The 19,426-nt window shown below is 35.8% G+C and overlaps 1 protein-coding gene across 2 annotated transcripts in view; it reads left to right on the top strand.

Moving 5' to 3' along the window:
- LOC144965662 (uncharacterized) overlaps nucleotides 1–19,426 on the top strand; it is a 101,586-nt gene that overhangs the window by 42,889 nt on the left and 39,271 nt on the right. Inside the window, exons 1-3 of one of the 2 annotated variants that reach the window (XM_078901237.1) lie at nucleotides 7,008–7,099; nucleotides 12,117–12,219; nucleotides 12,947–13,045. In XM_078901237.1, coding sequence (XP_078757363.1) covers nucleotides 12,118–12,219; nucleotides 12,947–13,045 — 201 coding nt within the window. In that variant the 5' untranslated portion in view covers nucleotides 7,008–7,099; nucleotide 12,117. Of the gene's footprint in view, nucleotides 1–7,007; nucleotides 7,100–12,116; nucleotides 12,220–12,946; nucleotides 13,046–19,426 lie in introns of those variants that run through there. The other variant, XM_078901236.1, reaches the window with a different exon arrangement.

The following is a 19,426-nucleotide window of genomic DNA, read 5'->3' on the forward strand; positions in this document are numbered from 1 at the left end:
TAGTAGTGACAATGATGTGGTGGTGGTGGTTGAAGTAGTAGTGGCAGTGTTGATGCGGTGGTGGTGGTGATTGTAGTAGTAGTGGTCGTGATGAAGATGCGGTGGTGGTGGTTGTCGTGTGTGTGTGTGTGTGTGTGTGTGTGTGTGTTTGAGAGAGAGAGAGAGAGAGAGAGAGAGAGAGAGAGAGAGAGAGAGCTAAAAGTGCATCAAGTGATAAGTAGAGCAACACGAACTTTAAAAACCAACGAGGCTAAAGTTTGAGGTCAAAGTATTTGTTATTAACTATTATTGGCAAGTGCAGCCTTGGAAATGGTGGCTCTCTGAGAGAAAGTCAATTCTTGTTTTGAATATTTCACCGATAGTTGCTTTTTTAAACTTCAAATATATATAGCTTATCGTCAATACTTGTGTTGAATTATTATGTTCTCATGTAGAAAAATGATTGTAGTTTATGAAACAACCAAAAACTGAAATTTGACCATTTTGACCATTTCCACTTTAAAACCGGTTTTCTTCGTTTTCCAAATCCCGACTTAATACCGCTTCGAGGCGTAGGGTCACATTTAGGCAACGATATAATTTCCTTCTATTTTTATTTTTTGGGACAGAGACTACGCTGCCGGCCAAGTAATCATTTTACATCTGTGTACGATGAGAGTGAGTAAAGAGACTTTTTCAAGAACTCAACTATTGCGCTCAGAGCGGGCTTCGAACCTTGGACACTCCGGTCCCAAGTCATGTGAAATACCACAAGATCACATAGCCGCACATAGCCGATAATTTATATAAAATCTCAAAGAGACTATGTGAAGCTATGTGGTCTTGTGGTATGACATTCGCTTTCGGATTGAAGGTCCTGGCTTTTTACTCACATTCTCTCACCATACTCAGGTATAAAATGAATACCTGACCATTAACAGCGGTGTCTCTGTCCGAAAAAAATTGTAATATTGCCTAACAGGCACCATGTCCCGTTTTAAACGTTAAATGTTGCTGTTGAGCACCATAAGTGGACATTGCTCTATATAAAAAGCTCAATTTTTTAAAGAGACGCTAGACAAAAACTAAAATTTATTTTTCTTGCCATTCCAACTTTAATTTTTTTTTTGGAACCTTTTCGGAATCTGGTACATCTTTAAACAATGCCAGTTTGGTTTCGTATAAAAATTGGGTAAATAATAATAATATGGTCTTGGAGCTTTGTGGGAGGAAATGGAGGAGAGGGGGGAGGGGAAATACGAGCAATCCGCCCCCTGTGGTAAAGCGTCTTTGTTAGCCAATGCAAATTGAAGGATTATGTTGACAATCTATTTTCTGTGCACGCTGTGTCTTATTTACCCTTCGGCTTTCGAAATTCTAAAAGACACTTTTGGGTGATGCCGATTGGACTTTGTGTTCATTTAACTATTGATTTGAGTTTAACAACAAAATCTCAAATATAATTGAAAGATATCTAGGTTTATTGATTGTAACATTCTCAACATTGGAGTAGTTGTGTTGAGAGGTAGATAGATAGATAGATAGATAGATAGATAGATAGATAGATAGATAGATAGATAGATAGATAGATAGATAAGTAGATAGGGATGGATAGATAAATAGAAAAAAGATAGGTAGGTAGATAGATAGATAGGTAGATAGATAGATAGATAAGGATATAGATAGATAGATAGATAGATAGATAGATAGATAGATAGATAGATAGATAAATAGATAGATAGATAGATAGATAGATAGATAGATAAATAAATAGATAGATGAAATTTAGAGTTGATTTATATTAATTTATCGTGGTGAAGGATAAATACAATGTTCTCAATTCAAAAAATAAAAATATCTATCTATACATGTCTCATCATTTTAATTCTGAATTCACTTTTCAGTGTCTAATTAGAAGTGTGGTTTTCCAAAACTCCCTAACTCCGTTTTTTCCCATTGTGAGATATTGAGGATTATGTCCCTTAAAATTTCTCATTCGGTCTATTATTTTATCATATTAATGTAAACTTCAAATTCACACCAATATAAGGACATTCTTGTGGTCATTGATGCTTAATATAAAGCATACATTTTAATTTATCTCTTGGATGGAAAATATCAACAACAAAAAAAGGAGAAAAATCGGCTTGAGTTTTGGAAAACCAGCCTTTAATTTGAATTCGACAGACATATAGCCGTTTCAAGAAGATTGGTCACACAGTATCTAGGCGAGCCACGGGGTAAAGAATGAAAATAGAAACACGATGTTTGTTCGGTGAGGGTTTCTTTTCCTTTCTTCTTTTTTTTAACTACCAGTTCCCTTATTTGGATCGAAACTGAGACTGATTGCATTCTGTCGACCTCTAATTCGATCGAAGACAGGGGGGACCATTTCAAGCCCGTTATTTCAATTCACTTCCGAGGGTGTTCAGAATCAAATTAACAAGGCTGGGTCTGTTAACAATCCTAGCACACTGATGGCAGTTGTTGGTTGATTATCCGATGAGGCTCTTGTCTTGTTTCGGGGGGTGTTTTGTAATGCGGTTTCATTCACACCACTCGCTTTCGGGCAGGTAGGTCTCTGGTTTGAATCCCGGTTGGGGGGGGGGGCGGAGGGGGGGGGGGGGGAGACAGTTGTTGGTTTATTATCTAATGAAGTTCTTGTTTTGTTTTTTGTTTTTTGTTTTTTTTTTGGGGGGGGGGTTGGTTTGTTTTTGTCTTCTTTGGGGGTGGGGGGGGGGGGGGTTGTTGTTTCACATGATCACTGGTTTGAATTCCGGTTTGGGGGGAGGGCGCGGCTGTTGGTTGATTATCCAATGAAATTCTTGTTTTGTTTTTTTGTTTTGGTTTGTTTTTGTTTTTTTGTTGTTGTTTTTTTTTTCTGTTTTTTGTTTGGGGGGGGGGGGGGGTATGCTGTCTTGTAGTATCACACTTGCTTTCGGACCAGTAGATTCCTTGATCGAGGTCCGTTCTGGGCAGTGGTCCAACTTACTGGTAGTTGGTGATTGATTATCTGATAACGTTCTTGTTTTGGAATGTTCTGTCTTGTGGTTTCAGATCACTCACTTTCGGACTGGTAGGTCCCTGGTTTGAATCCCATTCAGGGACGGTGGTTTGGGGAGGTGACGCAGTTGTTGATTGATTATATCAAATTAATTAAATTAAGAAGCAGGCACCAGTGTAAGATAAAGTTCTGAACAAGTGTGTATGAAAGGTACCAGACGAAGCAAGAAAGAAAAATACAAGAGAAAAAAACATCCCAAAAATGCAGTTGACATTGACTGGGGATCGAATCTCAGATTACCGGTAATCAGAATGTCTGATGTTCGATCCCCAGACAGTCGAGGTCGACTGATTTTGTGGGATGGTTTTTTTTCTTGTATTTTTGTTTCTTGTTTTATCTGGCACCTTTCATACACACTTGTTCAGATCTTTATGTTAGTTGATTATGTAATAAAACTTTGTGTGTGTTCTGTCCTGTGGTATCACATCATTCGCTGTCGGACTAGTAGGTCCATTGTTCGAGTCCCGTTCTGGGCAGTATCCCAGCAGACTGGCAGTTGTTGGCTTGGTGATCTGATGAGATTCTTGTTTTGGGTGTCCTGTCTTGTGGTATCACATCATTCAACCAGAACCTACCGGTTTGAGTCCCGCTCTGGTTGGGAAGGGTCGCAAAGTCAAGTGTTTGGAGAAGACTATTTACTTAAGTTCTTTCATTGTGCAAAAACAATCATAATGAAATTGGCGCATTCGTTACGATGCAACCAACACTTTTCTTAATCTTATTATTTTTGTAAACAACAATATTTATAGTAATAGATTACTACAGCTCTAATAACGTGACACTGTTATTTTGCTGAACAATATTATGTATAGAATGTTGGACCTACTTCTTACTTTTTGGTTTGAGTAAGAAAACGTATTTTTGTGTTGAGTGGGTGTGAAGTTTTGGGGAAAATTCAGTAACTAGCTGATAAGGAAAACTTTAAAGAATGACATTTGATGTTTTATATTGGAATTTGATGTCGCATTCATTGACACGTGTGTTTTCTACGCCGACATTAAGGCTTGTCAATGCACTTACTTGACGTCGCAATGACATTTAAAATTGAAATGTGGATTCCAAAGTTACCAACGTGAATACTTGACCAGGAGAAACTGAAATATCGCCTTGCAGACGTCATGTCTCGTCCGACACGTTAAGTATTGCTGTTGTCTTGGGACTCCTTGTGAAGCACTCTACACACGATAGATGGAAAATTCTCTGTCTAAAGACTCAAACTCAAGTTTTAATCACATCATGTCGTGCGAGCGATGGGAGAGCAGGAATGGAAACTTAATATTGACCAACCGTTTAGAAAAAAAATATAGCTTTCATTGATAATGTGTAAATAATCTCTTTAGAGCTATGTAAAATGTTATCAGGTGTGATCTATCATGCCTATACAGTGTTATGTCTTGTTGAACTAGATGTAAAATGGGATTTTTAAGTCAAATTGCCGGAAATACAAAATATTAATTTTGTCACGTTAATTCATGATATTTAATAAAAGACAAAAGCTAACTCTACCTCTTACATATTTAACCATGAATTTAATTATTTGCATATAGATCATCCCCCATATACCGTTTAGAGACGATTGGGTCATCATATTTTTAATACGAAGAAAAGAAAAAAAGGTTTTGTTAAATAGATATAATCATATAATTAACTTAAAACTACATTAGTGTACTAATTTCTGAAATAAAAATCTCTAGAAATCAGGAAGAGTTCTAACTTTATATCGCATAACTTGTCAATTATAAATATACTATTTTGAAGTCATCACATCAACCTTTTGACTGACGAAATTTTGGATTTAACTTCCGTATCAAAGAAATTTTCCCTTCAAATTTACATTCCCTTCGTTCGATACAATTTCCTGATTTGCGGTCTTTTAATAGGGAGATATGATTTTAGATTGATCAAAATCTACGTCATCAATCATAATATTTGCATTTCTTCTTACAGATAACTGAAGACAATATAATATTGTATTCAATTATCTGAAGTGAAAATCTTATGTACACGTAGATTTTGATCAAATATACTCGTACTCGATACAACAAGGTTAAACAAGCCCAATAATTGGACTTGTTTAATCTTGTTGTAATCGAGTATGAGTATATTTCAGTTGGTTTGAGATAGAGCCGCGATTTCCAGCGAGATTTTAGTCGCCGGCTACATGAACGACTACTGTTACCGACGCCTGCTCGTATTCATGAATGCTTCTGAACAAATGAGAGAGTTAGGCAAAAAAATTCTCAAAATCACATTTTCCTCTGATTGTTTTAGAGCAAGCAAGCATTTTGAAAATCGGTACTGCATGATTCAGCGAACAACTTATTTTCTTAAGTAAGACTGAAAGACGGAATAATCTTGCAATCAAACGTAACATTTACCATAAATTTGACACCAGTCGACGACAACAAACACCGGGTCTGTAAAATTCAAGCACAACACCGGATCAAAAATATTCAAACACCGTGTAGAACTCATACACCGGATCAAGTTTCGAGCTACCAAAGTAGCTGGCAACCAGAACGGAAGGTACCGAGATAAGAAAGGTCAATCTATTTTTTCCCAATCTTTTTAATATCAGATTGGCGCTTGATAGTACATCGAAGAGACCAAAATGTTGTACATAATGTTTTTTTAATGTTTAATGGTGATATTTGATTTCTATGAAATGATTATTATAACCAAGACTCGTTTATGGTGTTTGTTACTAAATCATCACGAATGTATTAGAATCTTTTGGATGATTGTTCCCTTCAACTATAAAAATAATATTGGATCTTGGTCCATTCACTAAAATAATTCTGTCGGGATCAAAAGTATTCATGTTAGATCTTGGTCTGTTCACTAAAATAATTCTGTCGGGATCAAAAGTATTCATGTTAGATCTTGGTCTGTTCACTAAAATAATTCTGTCGGGATCAAAAGTATTCATGTTAGATCTTGGTCTGTTCACTAAAATAATTCTGTCGGGATCAAAAGTATTCATGTTAGATCTTGGTCTGTTCACTAAAATAATTCTGTCGGGATCAAAAGTATTCATGTTAGATCTTGGTCTGTTCACTAAAATAATTCTGTCGGGATCAAAAGTATTCATGTTAGATCTTGGTCTGTTCACTAAAATAATTCTGTCGGGATCAAAAGTATTCATGTTAGATCTTGGTCTGTTCACTAAAATAATTCTGTCGGGATCAAAAGTATTCATGTTAGATCTTGGTCTGTTCACTAAAATAATTCTGTCGGGATCAAAAGTATTCATGTTAGATCTTGGTCTGTTCACTAAAATAATTCTGTCGGGATCAAAAGTATTCATGTTAGATCTTGGTCTGTTCACTAAAATAATTCTGTCGGGATCAAAAGTATTCATGTTAGATCTTGGTCTGTTCACTAAAATAATTCTGTCCGGATCAAAAGTATTCATGTTAGATCTTGGTCTGTTCACTAAAATAATTCTGTCCGGATCAAAAGTATTCATGTTAGATCTTGGTCTGTTCACTAAAATAATTCTGTCCGGATCAAAAGTATTCATGTTAGATCTTGGTCTGTTCACTAAAATAATTCTGTCCGGATCAAAAGTATTCATGAAAACTTTTGATCCGGGATGCATGTTGCCGACTCCTACTATTCGCTGCTTGTATTCGGTTAATCCGGAATTCATACACCAGGTCTTCACAGCCCTAGTTTGAGAGTATTTCCATAACAACAATGAGCCCATAACAATTTTCCTTATCACATCGGTTAAAAAATGCTTCCTCGTATTTATTATTTTTATTTATAAAATAAAAACCCAGTTTTGAACATTTTATTCATTTTATTTCCGTATTTTAACAAAAATATTAACCTTTGGCAATTATCTACAATGTTACAGGAAATGTAAATGACCTAGAACGAGGAAGAAGCGAATTATAATGTCAAGTATATGCAAGTGTGATGTACAAAAGACGCTTGAACGATTATTTATGGTTGTATCGGTGATTAACAGCTGGGTTTTCCCCCGGATTCTTTGAAATGTCCACTTTTCAAGACAGTTCAGTAAAAGATTTCTGGATGTGATATTTCCCGGTAGATACAACTTTGATAACGCCATGTTTTCTTTTCAATCGTTTGTGAGGAAGTTTTGGTTGTTTCTCTTTAATTTTGTTGTTTGTTGTTGTTGTTGTTGTTGCTGTTGTTGTTGTGGTTGATAATGATGATGATTATGATGATGATGATGATGGTGATGATGATGATGATGATGATGATAATGATGATGATGATGAAAAAACATAATTATAACAAAAATTGAGCATGTTACATTTGTGCTTCGACAAAATGGTATAATTTGTCAAAAATTTATCGACATTGGTTCAAAAATTAATCCTTTTCTTCTCGTGTGCGGAGATCTGCATAGTTAATCAACCAGTTAAGATTAGAGTTCAAACAAGAAAAATATTGATGCTATGCGATTAGGTAAAATACTCACAACTTCCTCCAGTCAGATATAAAGTACCAATATACAAAACTATGTGAACTGTTAACGTTAGAGTCTGATTAATAGCATTTATTTGTGAGAACTAATGATAAAAATGGCTGTCTAAAAACAATAACAAAGAGGTGAGTGATGTTAATTTTGTTCCATCTCAAAGAATGGACATATCTTTTTTTTCTTTCTTTGTCAAAAAAAAAACTATCAACATTGATTCAAGATTCGGTTTTGTTTTTTCCCTCGTTTGGCGGAGGCCTGCGTCGTTAATCAACACGTTAAGATACAAGTTCAAACAAGAAAAATATACAAAAAATGGGCATGTTATAATTTTTCTATGAGACACTGGTCGTTGTCATAAAAACAATGTACATTGATTCAAGATTGATTCATGTTTCGCGTTTGGCGGAGACGCTCTGGGTTGATAATAAATCAGTTACCTGTCGTACTTTGAAAAAAAGAGGGATTTCAACTTTTGGCCAGAAAAGACGTCCTTCAAATATCGAACTATTTAAATGACCCTCATCTTGGCAAAAAAAAATCTCAAACCTCAGACTACAGAAACACTTTGCGAAATCCCAGGTTTGAGAGTTTTTGGTAAGATGTATATCATTTAAATCGATCGATATTTGAAGGACGAGTTTTCTGGCCAAATTTTGAAATATGTGTTTTTCTAGAGTACGGCAGTTAACTGGTTAATCAATGTCACGCAACAGAGGAGGTAGTACAACCGTATTCAATCTAAATAAATGGTTACCATAATGTTATTGGAGAAGTCATCCATCATTGTGTCACCAGGTTACAATGCATGGACTAACCTGCCGGGGTCTGAAAAAATATATTTTGAAAAAATGGGCCAGGAAATCGTCCTTCATCTTCAAATATCAATCGATAAAAATTACCTTCATTTTATAAACTCCCAAACCAAGATGAAGTTCACTTTAATCGATCGATATTTCAAAGGACGAGTTTTCCGTCTAAAATTTTGAATACGTGATTTCTCAGTATGCAATATAATAGATAATAATAGTCTCGAAAAGTGAAAGATTGTAAAATTTTACAAATTTGTTTCTTTTCACTTTACGTAATTTCAGTTTTTTAACTCATGGCTCTCATTGACACAATACTGCCTTTCTCTGGAAAACACGTATTTAGAATTGTGGCCAGAAAACTCATCCTTCAAATATTTATTTTCAAATATCGATCTATCTAAATGATTCTCATCTTGGCAAAACTCTCAAACCTGGGACCTCGCGAGGTCTTCGGTGAAGTTCTGGGTTTAATAGTATTTGCCAAGATGAGGGTCATTTAAAATCGATCGATATTTGAAGGACAATTTTTCTGGCCTAGTATTCAAATATGGGTTTTTTCCGGAGTACGACAGAATAGGCCTACCAGTTTGAGACCATGGGTTGAATATTAAATAAAACCAACAATATCACAATGGTCAATTTCATCGTCGTCACAACCTTCAGAATACTGCTGTCCCTCCTCCTTTCAACCCTTCCCTTTTCTTCTGCCCTCCCCTTACCCTTCCCATATCATATAGATCGAAGTATTCAATAGAGTGAAGAAAAAAAAAAGATAATATATTCTAGAGCCAACAATATCTTTGGCTACGACGGTTCCACATTTCTGCCCTATTCTGAAGAAAAAAAACACGTTTTTCTTTTTATTTTGGCCATAAATCTCGTCCTCAAGATATCAATCAAATAATATAAACCTAATCTAGTCACATATTCTCAAACCTGGGATTTCCTTGAAAATTTCCCTGAACTCCAGGCTTGAGAGTTTTTGACGAGATGGGGGTCATTCCAATCGGTAGATATTTGAAGGTCGAGTTTCTGGCCAAAATTATCAAAATTTGGTTTGCTTGTTTGTTTGTTTTTTCAGAAGAACGTCAAATTTGTATGCAAACCTTGTCCTAGACAAGGCGGTTGTTTGTGATTACAGAACATTTGCTTTGGGGCCAACTTTAGTTCTTTCTAGGTTCTGTATCTGTATTCTGTGTCACTAAGACCTCTCGGTCATATTATTTGTAGGCAAAAAAAACGGTGTTTTCAAAAGAAATCAATTTACAGCAACGCCTCTGGCAACGTTTTGCTGACAAGAATTCTTATTATTTTCTTCCATAATAGAGTGTAAAGTTATAAAAAAGGTTAGATTATTTGTTTTAGATAGATAGATAGATAGATAGATAGATAGATAGATAGATAGATAAAAATGAGCTTTTATATAGCGCAATATTCACTAAATGTGCTCAAAGCCCTTTACAAGGGGCCCCAGGTCAACAGCAACATTTAACATTTAGGACGGGACATGACGCCTGTTAGGCGATGTTACAATTTTTTGGACAGAGACAACGCTGTATACGGCCAGGTACTCATTTTACACCTGAGTACGGTGAGAGAATGTGAGTAAAGAGCCTTCTCCAAGGACTCAGCTATGCAGCGAGCGAGGCTCGAACCCAGGACCTTCCGATCCGAAAGCGAGTGTCATACCACAAGACCACATAGCCGCACAGATAGGTACAGATGTGTAAATTACGGCAATGTTTATTACACTAATCGAACTACATTAGGTATTACTATCGATGACATGCGTTTAAATAAAATACTTACCTTTTCTACCATACGTCTGACAGGAAAGCCAAAGGTTAGTGCTGCCGCTCGGCAACTCCCTTTCTTTCTCTCTCTCTCTCTCTCTCTCTCTCTCTCTCTCTCTCTCTCTCTCTCTCTCTCTCTCTCTCTCTCTCTCTTCTCTCTTCTCTTCTTTTCTCTCTCTCTCTCTCTCTCTCTCTCTCTCTCTATATATATATATATATATATATATATATATATATATATATATATATATATATATATATCACTGTCTCTGTCTCTCCCTCTCATCCAGGCGATGGAGGTCGTATCAATTCAATCCCGGTTTTGACTTCTTGACACAATTATATCTTTTTTCTCTGTTTTCATCTGACACCTCTCCATACCATTTATTCCGCATCAAATAAGAATTAGGTGTCATGATTGCTCCGAATTTACATTTTTGATCATTTATTTTAAATATAAGTTTATAATATGTTCTTGAAGTATGACACTCGCCTTCAGATCGGAATTTCCTCTCTGAGGTGTGCATTGTTGTGTCCTTGGAAAAGGCAGTTTACTCACATTATCTCACCGTACTCGGGTTGTAAAATGAGTGCACGGCTGCAAACAACCTTGCCTCAGTTTGGAAAAAATGTAATTTCGCCTAAAAGGCGTCTCGTATCTCGTCCTTCGGGTTTCCCAAACGTCCGTCAATTTTATCTGTTTTCGTATATTAAATTGAAGCGTAGCTCTACATTCAATTTCACATTGTTAGTTATTTCTCCAAGCTTCGAGCAGCAACATTTACATAGTTCCTTAGTGGAACATAAGGCACTAATGATATCTTTTAGTTCTTCGTGGCGTTTCTCTAGCGTGTAGTTTTTTACATGGCGGGTTGCTGGCCAAACGCACAACCCTCTCCAATTTCTTATCCTGGACTTGGGGACGATAGACCCAAATTGGCTTCAACAGTCGTGACGTCACTTCCCTCGTAATGACGCACAGGAACTTAGTAACTGGTTCTAAACTATCGGAACAATGGCGGACGCCCTTATGAAATTCTTCTCGACGAGCATAAAAGTGTATCTAGAGAAGAAAAACATTATAAATCTGATCATATTTTGACTTTTATACATTCTGATCACATGACATGTGACAAAGTTCTTGCCAGCATGAAGAATAAAAAGTACTGATTTTCTTCGTTTAGAACCAAGCTGCTCGTTGCTGGTTGGACGTGACATCGGACTATTGAATCCTATTGGCATTCCATGGATTTTACGAGAATGCATCAGAGCTTGCACTTGGTCATGGGGTTACTGATATACAATAAATTACGTTTTAACTACTAAAGACTAGGTGGGATACCGAGGAAAATCATTGGACCCAAGGGTGTTCATAAAAAACTGCAAATCAGCTTCATTTTGGCCCCTGCCCCGTCTCAAAAGAATTAGTATCATTACTGTTGTTGTTGTTTTTGTAATTATTATTATTATTATTATTATTATTATTATTATTATTATTATTATTATTAGTAGTAGTAGTAGTAGTAGTAGTAGTAGTAGTAGTAGTAGTAGTAGTAGTAGTAGTAGTAGTAGTAGTATTAGTAGTAGTAGTAGTAGTAGTAGTAGTAGTCTACTTATTCTTCTTCTCTTCTTCTTCTTCTTCTTCTTCTTCTTCTTATTATTATTATTATTATTATTATTATTATTATTATTATTATTATTATTATTATTATTATTATTATTATTATTATTATTATTATTATTATTATTATTATTATTATTATTATTATTATTATTATTATTATTATTATTATTTTTTGTTTTTTGTTATATTATTATATTATTATTATTATTATTATATTATTATTATTATTATTATTATTATTATTATTATTATTATTATTATTATTATTATTATTATTATTATTATTATTATTATTATTATTATTATTATTATATATTTATTATTATTATTATTATTATTATCATCATCATCATCATTATCATTTATATTATATATTTCATCATTTCAGAATGGAAAGCCACCAAAGTATTTTGATAGTCCTCCTCGGCTCCCTCCTCTTCGCAGGTCTGGTCACATGCCTGCCAAAGCGATCTGCCGATGACATCTTACAGGTATGGGTCGTGATTGACGTGTCCTTTTATACGGATCTGATAACCCAACTTTCTTATGGACTGATTGTTACAGCTTATCTAAAACCAAGGACAAAATGTTCTCCATTTAAACACTGTTTAATAAAGTGCGTTCGATTATAAGAACCCAAATATAATTATGTGCACCATAGGTTATAACACCAAACATGTTATTGCCTATGATTATCATTTGACTGAAGATGTTGTCATATCAGTGCAAATTTCAAATTTTATTCCACACATTTATCTTCTGAATACATTTAAATATGCTTTGAAGTGAAGATTTTTTTCTCTCTCGAAAGCAACAATCCTCGTGAAGATAAATATATAAGTAATCATAATCATCGTTCTAATCATCATCGTTATCTGTGATGTCGTCATCAACATTATCATCCCCACCGCCATCAACATCACCATCATCATCACCATCATCATCATCATCATCATCATCATCATCATCATCATCATCATCATCATCATCCTTATCATCATCATCATCATCTTCAACACCATCATCATCATCATCATCATCATCATCATCATCATCATCCTTACCATCATCATCATCCTTCAACACCATCATCATCATCATCTTCAACACCATCATCATCATCATCATCATCATCATCATCATCATCACCATCATCATCATCATCGTCATCATCATCATCACCACCACTCTCATCATTGTTTACCCTCATGACCACAGGATACCCAAGGTATGGTGCTGGACAAAAGGCCAAAATACATGGACACAAGAAGGGATCTGGACATTTTCAAGGACCTCGTCTTGATGAGCGTACAAGAGGTAAGATTTTAAACACTATGTGTCAACCATATTTTCTATTTAATATCTTATTAGTCGCCTATTATGCATCATATTTGTACTGAGACTCGTACAATATCCTCCACTCTCTCTGGCTTGTACTCATTCACACTTGAATCGATTGGGGGTAATGTGTGTAAAGTGCCTTACCGTCCAAAGACACGTTATTGGACCCAGAAAATTATATTGTCACTCACCCGGCCACTGAATACGCTTAAAGTTGTATGCATTTTATGACAAGACAAAACACAGTACAACTGAGCTACCAAGCCACATGTGAGCGAATGCTAAATATCCACTTTATGTCATTTTATGACAAGGCAAAACACTGTACAACTGAGCTACCAAGCCACATATCAGAAAGGCTAAATGTCCACTTTATGTGTTTTAAGCGCTTGAACAATGACTCCCAAACCAACAACGCTTAAAATGTAGGAGGGCACACGTTGCTTTTTTGTGCATAGAATCTCTATTTTTTTGTTTTCAATAAAGTCAATACTGTTCTCGGTCACGTGCTTATTTCACGCCTATATAGTAAGGAAATGTGAGTAATGAGTAGTTTTAAACACCCTTTGTTTTATTCAGCCATTGTTTATCTTGACCGGTTGTGGAGTAGCATCTCCTGTTTTAAGTTGTAATAGTCGTCGTTGGCTGAAGAAGGAGGCTTGAAACTGGACACTCGAAACGAAAAGCCAGGTGTCATATCACTTGACCACAAGGCACACTAAAAGGTCCTTGTTTTTACCAAAGGCTCTTCTCATTCATTTGAACGTCTAGATAAGCAGAGTAATATGCAATTCTTTCATTGTATTTATTTAAACGATTTGTTTTCATCGTGCCAAATAACACTACGAGCTTGCGGTTGTAGTAACTTCGAATCGCTATAATTTGTGTTGTTCTTCATCTGCTTGAATGACAATTTAACATTTAAAAAAAAAGAAAAACGTTAGATTTGTATTCATGCGCACCAAAAGATAATTTTTAATTGCTAAATCCGCTGCCTTTTACACCATATTTCACACCAATATACTGAGCGAAAATATTCTGCAATCGTTGAATAATTTGTTATTCAACGTTTTCAAAGCATTATTCAAAGATCACGTATTTACTAAGAAATGATAGGGTTTTCCAATGGGAGGGGTGGAATAATATACAATTCTTACGCTTGTGTTTTGGAATTCCGGACATTTTTCCCCAATAGTTGCACAAGTCTGCTATTCCGATTTCATCATCTGTTAATAAAAGACGTGCTCAAAAATCCTTAAATGTTCCTTTTTTTCTTAAGAATCTATTTTATTGAGATTAAACGATTGACAATCTGACGTCTCAAATTATTATTGTTGTAAACATATCATTACGCTTCACTATTTATGGGGAGGGGTAAAATTATAAAATATGGCAAATCATTATAATCTCTTACGTTTTTTGCTTTTTTTTTTATTGTGCCAACACCACGCTCACAAGGCGTAGCAAGTCAGAATAGATTGTGCAGCTAGATGTTATTTAGTTCTTGTTGAAATACGACTTTGAGGTAAACCAGAGAGGTTGTAAACAATTCCATTAAAAAAATTAAATCAGGAAAACCCGGGTGATCATTGGGTCTATAGTTCTAATTTATCTAGTAGAGGAATTGAACTGGATGGTAATCTAGATAGTCTATAGACGTCAAGTTGGTTGAATGAGGCAATCTACGTCAATTTCCATTCACACAAATGATAGAGGAATTTGCTCGAATGGCATACCGTAGTCGTTTTGTGACTGAAGGGTATACGAGAGACCACAGACATACATTTTAGGTCTGTGAGCTTTACTATTGCGCGATATATACACGAAATGGGCTCAAAGCGCTTTACGTTGAGTACAAAGTCCCGTACGAGCAGCAACGTTTAAGATGTAGAACAAGTGAAGACTGAAACAACCAAACTCTTGACGACCTTCAATTTGATAAAGTTTTGGCCTGAGAGACAGAAAGAAAGAAAGAAAGAAAGAAAGAAAGAAAGAAGAAGAAGAAGAAGAAGAAAAAGAAGAAGAAGAAGAAGAAGAAGAAGAAGAAGAAGAAGAAGAAGAAGAAGAAGAAGAAGAAGAAGAAGAAGAAGAAGAAGAAGAAGAAGAAGAAGGAAGAAGAAGAAGAAGAAGAAGAAGAAGAAGAAGAAGAAGAAGAAGAAGAAGAAGAAGAAGAAGAAGAAGAAGAAGAAGAAGAAAAATAGCTCCTGTAAAGACTATAATTTTTTTTCAACAAAAACAACGTTGTTAACGACCAGAAAGTGACTTCACTTCTGAGTGAGGTGAGATAATGCGAATAACGAATTCTTTGATTTGCTAAAGTCTCAACTGTATGCCGCAAACAGCGGGGCTCGATCTAGGACCTACATGGTCGTACGAACACAAGTGTCATATCACAAGAGCACAAGGTCGCATGCGTAATTTGACAAACATGAATTTACCACAAGGAGTCCATTGTGTTCACCATAGACTTTCGTGAATGCTTTAATCACCTTATTTATTCTTTTATTTTTTAATGGAGTTTAAATTGTTTCATACAGCCTACTTTAAATGTTTGCCAATGAGCCAGAATTTACTGTCATATCTAAAAATTATAAAACATTTTTTTTTACAATTTGATATGTGAGTAACTTGCAAACCTTTTTTTTTTAATTAAGTGTTATTCTATCACCCGTTAACTCAAATGATTATTTAGAAAATCTACTAGATAGTGCATAATAATTGATCCTTCATTTGACGTTGGTAATCGCCAGCTGGCCGCCCTGTTGACAGATTTATTTGCGCGCACGCACAGACGTTATTTCCGGACCGATTTTGATCGTTGATGTCTCAAAAGATTTGTCTTGATCTATATTGATTTCCAGCATACAGTTAGTAGTACAATAATCAAAGTAAACAAGTGCCTGTTCGTGATAGCCTTTATTTTCCTCACAAATATTGCGGGCTCTCCTCTAGTCCTTTAGCCATTTAACTACTGTACCCTGGAAAGATACGGATTTGCTAGAAAACTTATCCTTCAAATATCGAACGATTTAAATGACCATCATTGTGTCAAAAATGCTCAAACTCTTAATGCGTTTTTCACAGTATGGCAGTATTGCCGTTAAGGTTTATTTTAACCAGTTAACTGCCATACCCTGGAAAAACATGTATTTAAGAATTTGACCAGAAAACTCGTCCATCAAATATCGATTGATTTAAATGACCCTCATCTTGGAAAAAATTTTCAAACTGTGACTTCGCGAAGTCTTCCTTTGTACCAGGTTTGAGAGTTTTTGCCAAGATAAGAGTCTTTTAAATCGATCCATATTTGAAGGGCAAGTTTTCTGGCCAAATTTGTAAATACATGTTTTTTTTTCTCCCCAGAATGCAGTGATTAGCTAATTAAATTTGGCGAATAAAAACATTTGGGAATGTACCACCGTCCAATAAAATGGCAAAACTAAATTGTTAGATTCTTTCACTAGCTACAAAAAATTTTTAATTAATTAATACATAAACTTTAACCTCCAGCATATGCCTGAGGTTTGAAGATATCCCCAACGTGATCTGAAGTGAGATTTCTTTTTAGTTTGTTTGTTTTAGTTGGGGATTTCATGGGGGGGGGGGGGGGGGGTGAGGAGGGCGAGGTGTTGGTTGTCTGTTTGTTTTGCTTTGCTTTGTTTATTTGTTTATTTATTTTGTGTTCTTTGTTTGCTTGTTCTGTTTTGTTTTGTATTTTGTGTGGGTTTGTTGGGTGGGGGGGGGGTGGATGTTGCGGGATTTTTTTTTGGGGGGGGGGGTTGTTTGTTTTCTTTTGCTTTGTTTGGTTTGTTTAGGTTTTTTTGTTTGTTTGTTTTTTGTCTTGCTTTGTTTCGTTTGGGTTTTTTAAAATGCTTTTATTATTTCTCTTTTCTTTTTTTTCTTCAGTTGCAATTGTTTTTTGGTTTTTGTGTTTTGTCTATTTTTTTATTTTTTAAAAATCAAATGTCCATTAAATGTATAACACATTGTCGAGTTTGATATTGTCTGTCTCCACTTGAATCAGTAGAGGAGATGTTAAAATCATTGAGGTAAAGAGGAAACCTAAAAAATAAATTGTGAATTTCCCCGAAGTGCGGCGTCCGATCGATTTCTCATAATATAAATCTTTGTTCTGCTTCGTATCTAGAGTTGTTAATGTCGTCTCTGGCCGAAATGGTGACGTGACTCATGATGCCTCCGAGTCCTTGCAACGAGTAAAAATATGTAGACTCATCGGGCAGAATCCATTTAAGCCGATGAATACTTATTGGCAGGTCTGATAACCCAACTTGTTACGGGCTCGTTGTTGTAATTAAATATAGAATAGTTCTACGCATGAACGTCAATAGCAACAAAAAATCCATGCTCGCTCAAGTCTATGCATCTACATCTATTTTCAAACCAACCCGATATTATTGCCCATTTCAAAATGATTATACAAGCCCATAATTACATTCGGTTATCAGACCTGCAAACTTGATTCGAGTCCTGCTCCGGGTGGCGCATAGTTGAGTCCTTGGAAAAGGCTCTTACCAGGCCTGAAAATATTCTTCTTCTTCTTCTTCTTCTTCTTCTTCTTCTTCTTCTTCTTCTTCTTCTTCTTCTTCTTCTTCTTCTTCTTCTTCTTCTTCTTCTTCTTCTTCTTCTTCTTCTTCTTCTTCTTCTTCTTCTTTCTTCTTCTTCTTCTTCTTCTTCTTCTTCTTCTTCTTCTTCTTCTTCTCTTCTTCTTCTCTTCTTCTTCTTCTTCTTCTTCTTCTTCTTCTTCTTCTCTCTCCTCTCTTCTTCTTCTTCTTCTTCTACTACTACTACTACTACTACTACTACTACTACTACTACTACTACTACTACTACTACTACTACTACTACTACTACTACTACTACTACTAATACCACTACTACTACTACTACTGCTACTACTACTACTACTACTACTACTACTACTACTACTACTACCACTACTACTACTACTACTACTACTACTACTACTACTACCACTACTACTACTAGTACTACTACTACTAGTACTACTACTACTACTACTACTACTACTACTACTACTACTACTACTACTACTACTACTACCACTATTACTACTACTACTACTACTACTACTACTACTACTACTACTACTTCTACTACTTCTTCTTCTTCTTCTTTTTCATCCTCTTCTAAATCATGCCCTGCTTCTTTTTCTTCGTTCACCCTTATATTGTCTTCAAGTTTGAATGTCTAGTTAGTAAAGAAAGGTCGTTGTCCTCTCTAAGCTGTGTCAGGGCCCTACAGTTCTGTCTGCATAGGTGTGATACCAGACCAAAACTCCTCTCTTGCTGCTGCATACTTTTGGTAGGTCTGGAGTCGGGAGTATATGCTGGGTGTTTTCCTATCCTTCGTCGCATATAGATGGTATGCGCTTGGCTAAGAAGCTCGCAACATTGCCATCTGAAAGTTTAACGGCCATGAACTTTTATAGTCTAGATAATACAGCTAAGTGAGAATTACTCATCAACGTGGATGGCAAAAAAAAAAATAACATTGGATTGAAGCTATACAAAAAGATCCAAAAAAAAAGAAAAAAAGCTTTTATATAGCGCAACATCCACTAAACGTGCCCAAAGCGCTTTACAAAGGGTCCCTGACCGAGAGCAACACGTAACATGTAGAACGAGATCTTTCGACTGATGACTTTTAAAAAATCGCTCCCTGCTTCCCTCCAAAACCCCAGTTACTGAAATGACGGCCATACAATCTTCAGCCTGAAAGCTTTGGCCTTAATGGAAGAAGAAGAAGAAGAAGAAGAAGAAGAAGAAGAAGAAGAAGAAGAAGAGATATGACACCTGTTCAGATATAATACTTTTTTTTTCGACAAAGACAACGCGTCATGTACTCATTTTACACCAGAGTACGGTGAGAAAAAGTGGGTAAAGAGCCTTTTCCAAGGACTTAGCTATGCGCCGAGCGAGGCTCGAACCCAGGACCTTCCGATCCGAAAGCGAGGGTCATACCACTGGACCACGTGGCCGCACATCAACTGATGTGAAGATCAATAAATATAATGTCAACTGGATGGAGATAACTGTAATTAAAATAAATTGAAAATGGATGTTGATGCATAGACTTGGGTGAGCCTGGATGAATTGTTGCTGTAGACGTGTAGGCAGAGACATAATATTCTATTTAATTAGAACCTCTCTCTCTCTCTCTCTCTCTCTCTCTCTCTCTCTCCCTCCCTCTCTCTCTCTCTCTCTCTCTCTCTCTCTCTCTCTCTCTCCCTCTCTTGGCGGCAACCTCATTCGGAAACGTTTTGATTTTCAATTTAAATGATGGACCTGTTGTCGAAATGAAGTAGTCGTGATGGTA

The sequence above is a fragment of the Berghia stephanieae genome, chromosome 2 (genome assembly GCF_034508935.2).
Source record: "Berghia stephanieae isolate SIO BIC M18660-M18661 chromosome 2, UCSD_Bste_1.3, whole genome shotgun sequence".
Taxonomy (NCBI): domain Eukaryota; kingdom Metazoa; phylum Mollusca; class Gastropoda; order Nudibranchia; family Aeolidiidae; genus Berghia; species Berghia stephanieae.